The 14,665-nt window shown below is 44.7% G+C and overlaps 1 protein-coding gene across 1 annotated transcript in view; it reads left to right on the top strand.

Annotated features, from left to right (window-relative positions):
• The window catches only part of DDAH1 (dimethylarginine dimethylaminohydrolase 1), a 65,852-nt gene that overhangs the window by 33,681 nt on the left and 17,506 nt on the right, over positions 1 to 14,665 (top strand). Inside the window, exons 2-4 of the mRNA XM_049809278.1 lie at positions 11,055 to 11,154; positions 12,340 to 12,413; positions 13,011 to 13,130. Coding sequence (XP_049665235.1) covers positions 11,055 to 11,154; positions 12,340 to 12,413; positions 13,011 to 13,130 — 294 coding nt within the window. The remainder of the gene's footprint in view (positions 1 to 11,054; positions 11,155 to 12,339; positions 12,414 to 13,010; positions 13,131 to 14,665) is intronic.

Raw genomic sequence — 14,665 nt, 5'->3', positions numbered from 1 at the left:
GGTTTTGGAGCAGCTTTGGGAAGGCTCCCATGCTCCCTCCTGGGGGCCAAGGGCACAGTTCTGCATCTGGTGGGTCATTGTCCCCTCTTGGGCAGTAGGACTCAATGTTGTCACGTAGGAGGTTTAATAGCCATATACTTCCTGTTCTGTAACTCTCTGGTCTTGTAATTTTACTGAACAACAGTCCCCCGAGAGGTTAGGGAGGGAAGGAGGGGAGGCAGAGTGCAAGCAGGCTGGTTTAAAAGTAGGAGCTGTATTTTGTTAGTATCATGTTAATGTAACGTACATTACAATGAAGGTAGTCTGCCTACAGTTGTTGGTGTTTTTAAATGAAATATCGCCTGTGAGTTTTATGGCTTAAAAATGCAAAAGGTGAGAAGAGAGCTTGTACTGCAGTCCTTCTGTCACTAGAGGCACAGGAGGGTGCGGCACGTCCTGGCAAAGCAGCCGGAGAGGCGGCATCGTCCCTCTCTGCGTTTGCAGGGTGCGCAGCAAGCGTCTGGGGGGGACGGAGGCTCTTCTCAGCCCAACGCTGCAGGCACCTGCCTGAACACTTGGTGAGCTTGCGAGGAAAGGCAGGGCACTGGATATACAAAATTTTCTACCTCTTAAAAATGTGTGGTTATAGAGAGACTTGCACCAACTGCTGTGTCTTGCATGTGCTCTTCATGTTTTAGTGCTTGCTGCTTTATTCTCATTTCCTCCTAATGACTGTAAGCCTCAAACGGGAAATCGGTGCAGAAGCAGGACTTGCGAAGCTGACTCTTCCTTCACCTTTGTCAGTTTGAGTTCAAGGGCCAGTAGCCAGAGATGGGTAGTTGCTTATGCTTACTGCATATTTTTCTTTAAAGCTTGAGAATGTATTACAACTTGTCAGTATAGTATTAGACTGCTAAAGCTTATTTTTCAGGTTGAAATGTCCCACCTAGCGTGTGGTGGCCAGTTTGTTCAATGGATGACTCCCAGTTTGCTTTTTTGTGTTGAGATGTAGTTTTGACTACTTAAAACTGTTGGTGTGTCTTCAAGGATTTAATCCCATTTCACGTATACCAGCAAACTTCCATAAACCTACTGGGACAACACTTTTCTTACCCAGCAGTGGAAACCTTACCGAACTAGTTGGGAGACAGAAAATGGTCAGAATTTACATTTTCTGCCATTATTATTGTTATGTATGTCTAGACACTCCAGGGGACTCTTGCAGGATGTGTTAGCATAGCTAAAATAAGACAGACAAATCAACTTCTCTGAAAGCATGAATGAAACCTATTATTAGAGGGGAAAAAATGCGGGGCTAGTATAACCTCTGCCCGTGGGGCCCCTGTTATAAAATAACACGGGAGCAACCGGATGCTCTTCAGTGAAAGGCCAGTTACTGAGTGAATTCAATGTGAAGAAAAATATTCTCCTTGCTGCCTGTGATGATGGCCATTGCTCCCTGAGCTGGGCTGGCTCCAGGGGGCTCTGGGCAGGCGCCCACTGGAGCAATTGCTTCTCCTCCCTGCCTGTCCTCGGTACGTGGCAGTGGGGACCTGGTGGCGACCACTGGGTCTTGTCCGTGGCTCCCCACCAGACAGACTAGGTGGGACCAGATCTTCCCAATGATGATCGTCGGCTATTCGTGCAGCTGAAATCTGCAGGTTGGTTCCCACATGCCTCGGAGAGGCAATGGGAAGAGTTCAGAGCTGGGTGGTGATGATGATTCCCTGATGGGATGGAGCTGAGTGGGACCTGCTTTTCAGCAGTATCGGGTTAGTTAATATAAAATTAAAGCTTCTAGATCTCCTTCCAAGAAGGAGACTGACATGCTTTCCAGTGTTAGAAATTACAAAATTTGGAGTCCTCTTGGCACAATGACATGTGCACACAGCAAGGTCAGAAGGCAACAGCAGGCGTGCCAGCAGCTTGACAATTAACTGCGAGGACTCTAACAAAATCCATTTTAATGCAAAAAAAACCCACTCTTGATGGTTTTTTTCTAAAGTTTTTTTGTATTTATTTTGGTTGATAAAACTAAGATTTGGTGGAGGGAGGAGGAAATGAGTTGCAGAACTGCAAACTCAAATGAAAATTCAGACCAGACCAAGCTTGACTGGGCGCTAGGGAAGCTGGGAGGTGCTTGTACCATTTACCACTACGTTCAAATTGTGAGCACCCTGTTCAAGAAGTTACAAACCCCTGAATATTCTGGTTGAGGTATAATTATTTTTCACTTCTTTAGCATAGATTTTCCTTTGAAAAGAGTTCCCTACCTTAAAATAAGCGGAGTATTATCCTTGCCAAAGATCTTTCAGCCTCTTTAGAATAGGGCATTTAGATTACTGGGGACAAAGTGAGTATCTTGAATGCTCTGTGTCAAGGCACGAACAAACGGCACAGAAACAGTAGTACAGTACAGAGTGAAACCTGACAACTTGGTGTTAAAGGAAAGGAATGCTACTGTATGGTTCGATTGTGATCAACTTATCTTCAAGTGGGTTTATTAGCAATTTAATGGAATATTGGTTATTCAGGAGCCATAATAGCCCCGGCTGAAATGTCCCTTCTGCGCGGTTTTCCCATACCCTGTGGAATGAGCAGAATGTGACAGTTGAGCTTTCAACAGGCTTCATGAATTTTAAATACTTTTCAGCTGTGAAATGGGGCACATGGCGTGTGGTCAAGGGTGGACAAGGAGCTGGCAGCCGCTGGGGGTATTATGGGATATTGAGTGTCTGGGAGATAATGAATGCTTGGCTTATCCAGGTGCATTCTTGGCCCGCTGTGCATGTCCAGGCAGAATGGAATATATTTCTCTGTCCAACACTTAACAATTGATCATTTTGTAATTGTAAGCAGAAAGTATTTAGAACACTACTTTCTCAGCATGCCTGCGTACGACTTAAATTTCATGTCATCCTCTTTATCCAGCAAAATCTTCACTGTTTTTCTGTAACAATGCATTCATGCTGCTTTAACTTTTTCACTAACCTGATTTTACGCTTAGTGGATCTTAGTGAGCCTTTTCTTCTAGCGACTTTAAATCTCCATCTTTTTAAGCTTTTTTTTTTTCCTCTGTGAATTTTTTATACCCGCTTGAAATTATTTCCACTTGCTGTGGGTTGAAATTTCAGCCCAACTTTTTGTAGCAAGTGAGGAGGTTACCGGCTCCTGTTTTGTGGGAAATAGTGTCTGTGCATTTTAAAGGCTAAGTAGTGGAAGAGAGGAAGGGGAAACCCAGGCGGGGTTTACTGCTGGTGAGCTGCCTAGAGTTGCTCTCATGCGCTTCAGTTCTGCTTAGCTATTAAAACACAACATGCTCCAAGGACATCCATATTAATTGTGTTTTTAACTGCGTGTACCTGGAAGAGGAGGTTGGCGCTTGACCTCCTGAGACCTGCCAGGCTGGAGCTCCCCTCCTGCACAGCTGAGAAGCTTTTCTGGGACAAGAAGCCCCGGAGGCCACCTGCCACTCTGCTCCTCCTCCACGCGCCAGTCCCTCTCTGTGCTGTCCCTGGTCCAGCTCTTTCCATGTTTCCCCTTCCCTGTTAATCCCTAGAGGTGCTGTACTCACCCCAGTCTCAGGTTGCTCTCTAGGGGCCATGGACTTTTGGCACCGGGTACATCAGCTCTAGGTACACAGTTTATGACTATTTTAGTAGTAGGGCAGTAAGTGTGTTTGGATCCATAATTAGCACTGTGTGGGCAATAACAAATGGGGTAATTATCCATGTGGCCCTTTCTGAACTCCGTGGTTCATAAACTACCCAAACTCTGCCAAAACCTGCACCTACTTGCTGCAGGCTTTGGGTGAGGGTGAAACTGTCTCAGAGCTGCAACCAGAAAGCGTTGGTGTGGGATCTGTGTATCGGACAAGTTATCTGCTGCTTGAGGACATGGCTTGGGAGTACCTTGGTGTTCCTTCTTGGCCCTCCCATGGCCTCGTTTGGTGAAAAACGGTTGAAGACGAGTCGTGCTGCGTGCACGCTGGATGGCATGTCTGGCTGAGCAGGGTGGAAGGAGCACTGCATCTGCCAGCAGAGCGTGGTGCCGGCTGTGTGCTGGTGGGTACTCTGGCACAGCCACAGAGGCACAAGTCTGATGCTGCGGTGAAACTGCCACACTGTTTGGGTAAGGACCTGGCCTTGGAGCTCCATGTTGGCAGAGCGCGGCAGGGTAGGATCAGCTGAAACTCCCAAAAAGGGTTTTCTGGGTGTTCTGACATAACACGGTGCTTTCCACACATCATCATGTGCAGCCTAGTTTGAAGTCATGCTCGGATCACTCTGAACTGAGCAGTCTGGATGTGATTTGTCCAGGTGCCTTGGGAGCGGCATATCCACCCATGCCATCCAGGCGCGTGCTGCTGAGTAGCTGGTGATTCGCTTCAGGGCCAGGCTACTTCCAGTCTTCACCTTCTCTCCCCTTCCCAAAAGAGGCAGTGGGATGGACACAAAGGCCCTGTGTGGGTAGAAAGGGGGATCCATTGCCAAAGCAAACTGTGGTCTGTCAGCTGGTAGGGACGGGAACGGCAGGTACAGGACGTCCGTACCAGGCTGTGCTGGCAGCTGTTTGTGGGACAGAGCTAACCTTACTTGTCTAGCACTGAACACACTCTTACAGTGTGATCTGCATCGAATAGCAGTGCTGGAGTGTCTTGTGCTTCCACCGCTTTCATGCTTGACCTCTCAAGAGCCAGGGCCCTTTCTGGTATCAACACTGGGAGCAGGAGTCGGAAACTCTGCCACAACACACATCCCACAAATTTCCGAGATCAATATACGCGAGGGTGTGTAAATGACCTACTTAAAGCAAGAGAACAACCAGTAGTGGGTTCTTCTTCTCAAAAACCTCAAAACTGTTACAGTGCTGCTTTGTTTTTTTTTTTTTGAAGCCTCTGCAAGCCCAGAAGAGCAATGCTTATCGTCAAGAGCAGAGAAACTTTCCTCATCTCCAGAGGGAGCAGATTCAGACAGGCAAGAACCTGGATCCTGACCAACACTGGTGTCTGTTTTTGCAAAACTGAAGTCTACCCTTTCCTGGCCCCAGATTTGTCCATCTCTATTTATAGCCTTCACTCGGACCCTTGCTGAAAAATGCATTATATATTGACAGTGGCACTTTGTGAACCCAGAGCTAATGGCTCCAGAAATAGTCAACTCAGAGATATCATAGTCTAACTTCTGCATATATTAAGTCTGACATTTGCTTTGCACAGCTATGAATGATGGTTTAAAACAATGAAGTGGAGACTGAAACCCAGTAATTGTGATTTACCATGCTGGAGAAACCAATGGTGGATGTAAAATTTCAGGAGACAGTGTGGTAGAGTATCTTGGGCTGAGAGTCCTTTTTGTTAGAGCTGCGGTCGGTCTCCGGAGAACTGAGCTGTTAGCACTTAGACCTGAGCTCTGCTGGTTTAGAAACCTCATTTAATCTCTGGTTCATTGGATAGTCTTCTGCTCTCTGAATCTCTGCATCCTTTTATGTGAAACAGGTCTGCAGGCGTTCTTCCCCCTTTCGTGAGAGCTTGGAGGTGAAGGCGGAAGGGTAATTGCAGTCATTAGGGGATGCCTGATTTGGTACCATCCACAACTTCTGCTGAGCCCCAGCTGTGCCCCTGCCCATGGGGCATTTGGGAGCCTTGGTGGCGCCTTGCCTGTGGCCCCACCGCCCAGCCCTGGCATCCCCGGGGGAAAAGCTGTCCTGCTCTTGGCAGGGGTGAGCCCGTGGCTCATGAAATCATTTCCCTGTTTCCACTGTCTTTCAAAAAGATGATTTTGTTCTTACTGTCAGTAATGTAAATCCCATAACATCGTTAGCGCACAGAAGAGCAGTAAATAATTTAGGAAGCAGCCTCTGTTTAGAGTGCATCAAATACCAATAGAAAGAAAAATCCCCGCACATCAGTTACAGTAATTGGTGGAAGGCACCAGTCCGGAGGGTAATGAGCTCCATTTTTAAAGCACGAGGAAATTAGATTCTTATAAATGTCAAACACAGTTATTGTCCTCTTTCCTTGAAACAGAGCTGAGCTGGCTGGAACCCATTGTCTCTCAATCAGCTTTGCCATGGATTAGACACATCCCGTCTCACACCAGGAATGTGCTTATTAGAAAAAATATCACTACACAAAGCATACAAGCTTTAACACTCAACCGATGTACTAATGGGTACGTGTACAATAAAACCCAGTGTTGTTTAACAAACCTTAAGCTGACCTGAGATAATACGATACAGAAATCTTAAAGGATACAGATGAGTGTTTTCTTTGTGTGCTACAATTCTGACTACCTGAGATTTTAGTTTTCAAATAAAGGAGATAAAGTGAGAGAAGGTGACTTTTCCTCTTGGCTACTGACAAAAAAAAGCAAGCAGTAAGTCTTCTTCATAGTGAATATGCTTGTAATCATGTCATGTCCAAATATTTTGTGTATTTTACTGGTGTCTCCTGGGTAACTGTGGCTTAACAGAGGACTTTCTCCATCCGTTTTTTTTTTTTCAGTTCTCTCCTGGAAAAAAAAGCAAAAGGTGGTTATTTGTTCATACATCAAAGCCCTGTGATTTAGTCTTTTCTTCATTATAAAATCTCACCAGTATGTGTTAAGACTTCACACTTTAGAAAAATGGTTCTCCGTTGTTTGGGGAGGATAAAATGTGAAGAGGATAGAGGGCTTTGGAAAATCAAACCCCTTTGCTGCATCCCTATTTTTAACTTCTTACTTGAGCATAACAATCACTTGTCCCTTCTTAGCTACAGATTGTATCTTGGTTTTTTTTCTGGGGTAGGAGGTCCATTGGAAAGTGGCACAATGCTTCCTGACGTGGGAAGGCTTAAGGATGGAGCCAAGCTCTCGGTTCCCTTTTGCAATGATGAGATACAGACTCAGGCTACTTGTGTGGACTTTACCACCTACTAACCCAAACTCTGAATGTAGTAGTACACTGTTTCCAAGATGGTCGTGTGTCAAACATGTACTATGGACCTGCTGCGTTGGAGACCCTACTCAGAACTGCTGCAGGATGGTGTTAAAGATGATGTGGTGGGGGTAATTCGAGTCTGTCTGTGCTATCCCCCTCCCCCATGCAGGAAGCTTGGCTATATGCAAAAGCAGATGGGCTATTCATTTTTTGTTTTGTTTTTTTTTCTAGAATCCTGTATTTACAAGTTCTTCTTTTCCAGTTGCCTTTTTAATAAAGTCAAGTCTTCCCTCCAGTCTTCTCCATCTCAGTTTGTGCTCCTTTTTTCATTTCTGCTTCTACTGAATGAAGTTCCTGGTGTTGCCCATAGAAAACAAACAGTAACTTGACACTTCTATTTTACACAAGCAACAGATATCGAAAGATATTCCTAGCATATGTCACCAGACATGTGAACAGCACTTTCCAATTAAAACATTGAACCGTAGACTTGAATCCATTAACACCCATCATGGAAAAAGATCCAGCTATTTATATGGCACTCATTTTATTTATTTAAATTTGGTTTCATAAGCTAAAATGAGCTCAACTGTTGGGGAAAAACATCTTGAGCATCTTATAAATATCTTCAAAGCCTGGAACAATCACGAAGCAAATTAAACTAGTTTTCTGCGATTTTGAACAACTCTTCGTTCTGATAACTTTCCTTAATGTCTGTGCTACAGCTGCATCAACCCCTGTAAGTTAAATAAAGAAACAGTTCAAGGCATCTCTGACGTAGCCTGGTGGTTAAATGGTAATCAGCAGCTGGTGATTAAAACATATATATATGAAAAAAATCACAAATCCAAGTCAGCATTTACCTTCCACTATTCTCATTAGCTAGGCACTTTACTTGATTGGTACTCTAGCACAAGTGTTATTAATTGGCCATTCTGGCTGCCGCCTCCCTGCCTGCCTCTCCCCACGAAGCTCTGCGGCACCTTTGCTGAGTGCGTTGGAGTCATGTCTCGGGATGGTACAAGCATTTTGCATGGTTGCAATGCTCAGGTAAAAAGTAGGTTTCCCACCTGCTAGAGGAAGCCCATACCCGCCTCAGTGACTGGTGCTTGTTTGCTCTGGTCGCAGGTACATCTTCTCGCAGGCAGATCCATCTTTGGGCTTTTGTAATCCCTCCAACTTCCCGCACGTAGCCAAGATGCATGCTGCTTTTCTTTTCCCCTCAATAATCTGCCTCTTTCTGACCATTAAATTTATTAAGCCGTTAACGGACACAAATTTTCCAGCCAGCATGCCTAGCTTGCTTGTGATGCTTGTTGCACAGTTCCTGGTCCCACTAGGTCTGCAGGTAGCGTTCTAACACGAAGCACCTTCATGTCTTCTCTGCAGTCTGTCCGGCTTTTACACCTCTTTACTTTCTCAGATGTTCTTCTGTGGTCCAGAGAAGCTTTTGCTTTTGGCTCTCCCCATAGAAAGCAGGTAGGGTGGTCCTCTGCCACGGTAACATCCACAGCTCTGCTGATGCTCCAGACTGGTGGGGACATGGTATCAGGGAGGAGGACAGTAATGGCATGGGGAGCAGGTCCTTGGCGAGGGCAGCCGCTGGCTTGGCTTCCTCTGCAAGCCCAGACAGCTTCTGCTGGGAGCGCATCTCCTGAGAGGGCTTTCTCTTCTTGGCGTTTTGGTTTTGGAAGCTGCTGGAGGTGGTGGGTTAACTGGAGATAGGTGACCACACAACAGGCTGGGTGATCCTGTTTTTTCCTGTGGTTTGGCCTTCTGCCTTAAATAACCCCATCTGGTGGGTATATTTATTTATTCCAACTGCCAGTGGCTGGTGTACTCGTGTGTCAGGGTGTCCCGGTCGTCACTTTGCTTGTCTGCTTCATGTCGGCACAAAACAGTGAGTCTATGTGTTCTTGGATTGGGAACTTTCTTATATAATGCCACAACTCTGTTACTCCATATTAAGCAATTGTTTTCTTCCTTGGGGTCTTACGGCTCTTAAGCACGTAGCACCTGCACAGTAAAACCCACTGGGCTTCACAGGCAAAAGAAATCATTCAGCTATCAGCACGCGGAAGTTATGAAATGTTCCTGTGTTTGTACGACAGTCAGTTTTCCAATATTAACTCAGCTGTTTCCCATTTATTTTTAAAATACCACATGGGTCCAGTCCTCCTTATAAACCTAATTTTAAAGATCACTGGAGATAGAACAAGACTAAGAAAGATGAAGCCTTACTACTAAGCCTGGAGACTCTTGAGTGCCAAGTTTCAGCCTGAAGTCATTTTAGCATCAAGTGAGAGACAGAGGAGCAAAAAGAAGTGTTAATAATTGTAAAGGGCACGCTGCAGGCTTGCTCCAGTCTGCATGCCAAAGCCTTAGATGGGATTTTGTGTGGGGAGGACAAGTCCCTTCATCTTGGGAAGTTCCTGGATACAGTTCTGCGTTGCAGTGTAACCCATCAGCATTCCCCAGGTGGCACAAAGACCTGCCTTTGTCCTGTTCAACTTTAAACTGAGGCACCTACTTTAACAGTGGGCTTGTCCAAGGTTTTTTCTGTAAAGTAACTGGAGAGCAAGGCTGTGCTAGGGAGAAAGACGAACATCTAGAGAGCAGATCAATCTTCGATAAGATGTTATAGACCTACATCACCTGTCCTGGCAGCCCGTGGAGACCTGCTCTTGTCTTTTTGGACCTGGGCTTCGGGATTAATGGGATCACTCACAAATGCCACATAGCTAAGTCATGGAAAATTAGTGGGAAAAAGGGGCTTAGGTGGATCACATCCGCCCCCTCCCTTATTCCCTGAAGCCAGCACCGCTCTTAAGAAGGAATGACAGCCAAAGTATGTGTTGCTATTGCTCTGAGGCTGCTGCAGCGAGGGTGAAGGACCAGTCACCATCATGTCTCCTTTCCCTGCCGTGGCAGGTATAGTTTGGCAGAGCCCAGGAGTAGGGCTGCTAGAGTTGCTCCTGTTGGTATATGGTGCTGGAAGACAAATACCCTGTCACCTGCTTTAGCTTCCTGTGTTTCTTCTATAAGTGCTTAATTTATCACATTAAATAGATAAATGACCTGTGCGACATGCAAAAATCAGAGCTGTCTAACAGGTCTTCACTACATCTTCCACGTTTGTTAATGCTTGCTGGGCACCTCTGGTTAACCATGATGAGGAGGTTTCACTGAAAACAAAGGTGCTGGTGTGTGGGATCAGGTTCATGGGTTTCTGTGGATAAGCTCATTTATACTGACATTCTGCCAGCTGTAGTTGTAAGCTTTTGGTCAGCGCTTGGTTGCACGTAGGTGCGTCTTTTGGCTTACAAGGCACCAAGACAATGGTGCTTGAACATAGCAAGCATTAGCCCCTCTTATGGATAGCCTCTATAGAAACAGGTTCTGCTGTAGGCATCCTCAGCAGCCCTCACTGGGAAAGAGGAAACCTACTGAAGCTGCATTCCCTGCTCCTGTTATGAGCTCCTTTCAGCAGAAAATGGGCTCAGCAGCCCCAGGCTCCTGCCACACGTGCAGCTCTCTGCAGCAAGCAGCCAGCGCACAACATATAGACATGAAAGGTCTTGTAATTCTGTAGCAGGGTAGCTCAAAAATGCAACAACTAGTGCTCAGTAAAATTGCAAAACCATAAAGAAAATAAACATTTACTGATTTGGGGATTTTTATTTTTTTCTCGCCCCAACTGACAAGGGGCTTGGGGCAGAGCTGCCACCTCCACGGCTGGTAGAGCCACGTCTGGTGTCTGAGCAGTGCGGAAGGAGAGAACGTCACTCCTCTGCTGGTGCTTTTTCCTGCTCGAACCTAAGGGACAGGATTTGCAAGAGAGGATATTACTGTGCAGAGGGACTGGACTTAACATGCGTTTTGGATCCCTCATCTGTCTCCCCCAGATGCTGCATGGTTCCTGTGCAAAGGCAAGAGCCCAATCACTGCCGCTTGACGCTCCATCCTCACCAGACCACAAAGGCCTCTGGAGAGAGTTGGGGTGCTGCAATGGGCAGGGCCGCAAGGGACCCTGCCATCTGCCTTGCTAAAGGCACGTTAAAGGACTTGAATTCTTCCTAATAATATGTATTTCTGGTAGTTTTTAAAAGTTTTTCAATGGTACAATATATTCTAAACAACTTTCTTTTAAACAGGTTGAAGCCGTGAAGAGAGTACTAGAAAGTCTCAACCTCAATATAGTAGAGATGATAGATGAAAACGCAACCTTAGATGGTGGAGACGTCTTATTTACAGGTATAGTGGTAGTGAATTTGCTGTTTACATATTCTGAGTGCCTTGAAGACCATGTTATCTGTCGTCTGCGTAACAAAATGTCGTTCATGCGGTTTGTTAAATCAGTTGTTTACTAAATGTCACAAAGGTAGCTGAGAGATGAATTTTCAATGCAACCCTCGATTGTCCTGCCTAATGCCTGAATAAATGAAGTAGCAGTACACACAGTACAAAGAGCAGCACTGTGCATACAAATTTTATTTTAGCTTGTAAAGTGCCAATAAGAAAAATGCTCTCAGTAGTCAACTGCCTGCAGTTGTTTCATATTTCTTATTACAAGCAGCTACATTCACCAGACTCATTTTCAGGGCTTGTAAAAGCTTGAGGCAGAAGATTGTCACTAGTTCAATGAATCAAATGCAAAAAATGCATTTTTAGTTTATGGAGAAAGTGGTGGAGTTGCCTGCCAGATGTCATGTGCTAGACAACTTATATGCATGGTTGACTTCAAAGATGAAGATGCTGACTGCGTTTTTTATGTCGTTAAACCCATTAGGCATTTTCTCACATTGGCTGCACACACGCTTGCTCCTTGCCTGTGCTGAATGAGCCTGTTTATTTTGATCTGCATCACAGTAGACTGGCTGCTTGCCTTAGTTCACCAAGGGGAAAGAAGGGCCTCAAAAGAGGCAGACCAGGAAGGGAGGCCTTTCTAAGGCAGTGCAGATCCAGCACTGATTTTCTCTGGAGCTGGAGGATGCCGGTGGCTGCAGAGCTGCCTTCGAGACCAGAGGAAATCTCAGAGGGAGAGGGAAATGGTCAATCAGTGCTGTACTAATCCAACCCAGCTGTTCTCTTTCCTGACTCAATGACCATTGCGGAGCTTTAGAAGAGGAAGCTATTTATGCTTCTGGTGAAATGTGTCTTCTGGAAGAAGATAATTGCTTTAAATTATGAGCTCGCAATTGCAGGTTGCATTCTTCTATGCTGAATTTTCAGTTTTACTACACAAGTTGGGAAAAGAAAGATAGAAAATGATAGCCATGAAAGATTGCTTCAGAATGTCTAAAGCTGGCCTGTTTTTAAAATGTCTATGTTCTGATGAAGGAGCTGATGTGGTGATTTTTTGGATGGCTTAAAAAAAAAGATGGCTTAAGAAAAATAATAAATGCTGTAATTGTTTTGCCCTTCATTTTTTCATTCCAGGCAGAGAATTTTTTGTGGGTCTTTCCAGGCGGACAAATCAACGTGGTGCAGAAATTCTGGCTGACACATTTAAGGTTTGTAGATTCATTCATGCCACAGGAAATACAAGCTTTCATCCACTGAACCAATTTAAAAATTATACTGGCTAAGACATTTGTCATAATCAAGAGCTTTATTTAGGACTTTAAAAAAAAAAAAAGTACAAGTTACTGAAGAGGTTTGAGCATCCTGCAAAGTGACAGATGCTGAAGTTGGATCTGAAATGTGAGATCGCTGCATAAAAGTAACTTGGATAGTAGGAGGCTGTTATTATTTGAGAGCAAATCAACACTCACATCCTTAATGTTCTCATGTATCGGCAATGTGTTCTTATTGCTGGTCCCTGGAGAGGTTTTATGTACATACTGTTTAATTACACGTTTTAATGTATTTCTTTACAGTTGCAACAATAGTAATATTTGAAACATGTTCTGGATTTTACTCCAGTGCACCAGACAAGACAAGCTGGTCCAGAGGGGTATGTCGTACTTAAACAGTTGACACTGTGCCCTGGGATATGTTGCTATTGTTAATTTGCAGAGAGTAAAATTAATTATGGAATGTCTCAATATAATTATGGAACCAGGACAATTTAAAAATATTTATAGCAACCATTCTTTGCTCCTGTACAGGATTATGCTGTCTCCACAGTCCCTGTTCATGATGCTTTGCATCTGAAGAGCTTTTGCAGCATGGCTGGACCAAACTTGATTGCTATTGGATCAAGTGAAGCTGCACAGAAAGCCCTCAAGGTAAAGCACGTAAGAAAATTTTCTAAACAACAAACTTGGGTTTTTTTTGTTTTAATCTCTGCTCAAGGATGCTGGAATTTTAAAATAGATCGAGATCAATGAAAGAGGAAATTAGTACATCTTGGGGTCCCCTGTATGTGCAAACCATAATGAATGTTCATATCAGGCAAGAGAACAGTGATGTTAATTTTGCTTTAGCTATCTTCAGGAAAAAAATGGATCATACAGATTATAACTTACAGCTTTGTTGACTAAAAAGGTGATAATTTGGTAGTAGGAGGGAGGAAGGAGGTATTATCAGAGCAGTGGAGATATTTACTTCAGATGTTGCCATAAGGAAACATGGCTTTTAAAATTGCCGGAGGGGAAGTAAAAGTTTTGGCATGAAGAAGGAAGGAGAGGGGTCTGATCCCTGTTGTGAAGATGACCTGTGTACACATTTTGCAGTGTAGATTTTCTGGATAAAATCAGTAAGTAACTCCAGCTGCAGGGGACTCGCCATCCCTCCATCCTCTGTCATCTGGCTGCAAAGTCAGGTTCCTTCCTGGTAATGCTTTTTCCTCTCTGGTCCCATGAGGGTCTCATAACAGCATGGCTTCAACAGAAAGAAGGGAGAGTAGTCTCACCCCAGCCTTGCTGATAATTTGGGTCTCTGAACACTTTTCTTTAAAGTGGGAGGTGTGGGTTTGAACCCTGGGGCTAAGAGGTCTCATGAATCTGGGTTTCTCTTTGCTGGCAGACTTGCAAACCAGTAATCCATTGTGTAGCAGGTCAATACTGTAGTACCACCATCATCCTTGATGGGAAATGTTTATTGCTGCTGTGGTTTGCACTGGGTTCAGTGGCTTTCCCGCCTGCTGGGTGTGTTCAGAGCAAATCTACCAAATTAAGCTTTTTCAGAGATGTGGGCACAGAGACACCTGAGGCCATGAATCTCATTACGCATATAGGCAATGAGACAGCTCACCCAAGAGATCAGCATCTCTGCTCCCACACGGTAGCACAGCTGCAGGCACTGATGCTTTGCAGCAGAAACTTTGGCTGGGGCACCAAAACAGCAAAGTGCAACTGAGACTTTACCTGAAGTGAAGCTTGAGGGAGTTTGTCCCTGTTGATAAATTAAGACCTACCAACCTGCACACTTTGGTTTGAGATGCAGGTAAGTCAGAGCATGTCTGAAAGCATTACAGCTAAGTGTCTTGCGCATTTTTGTCAGGACTTGCCTTCAAAGGTTAAACCAAAATTTACTTTTCAGTGATGGCAGCAAGTCCTATATTTTCACCTTATGATTGTACTGATTCTTTTGCCAATAAATAAGAACCTAAGTGCAGGCTTTGCTCTTCGGCTTTGCAGAAGCCTCCTTGATGCAATGTGATCACTAACGCATGGAGGAAGCCAGCCGTGTGTCCCTTATAATAAATGAGGAGTGGTGGAGATAGCTCTGCTGTACTAGTGAGAAAGCTCTCTGAAATCCACTCAGTTTAAATGCAACTTATGCAACCCGACTTGTATCTCTTGCCCTGATTCTAAAGCAT

The sequence above is a fragment of the Accipiter gentilis genome, chromosome 8 (genome assembly GCF_929443795.1).
Source record: "Accipiter gentilis chromosome 8, bAccGen1.1, whole genome shotgun sequence".
Taxonomy (NCBI): domain Eukaryota; kingdom Metazoa; phylum Chordata; class Aves; order Accipitriformes; family Accipitridae; genus Astur; species Astur gentilis.
The sequence above is the reverse complement of the archived record's forward strand: the minus strand, read 5'-3'. Positions and strand labels throughout refer to the sequence as shown.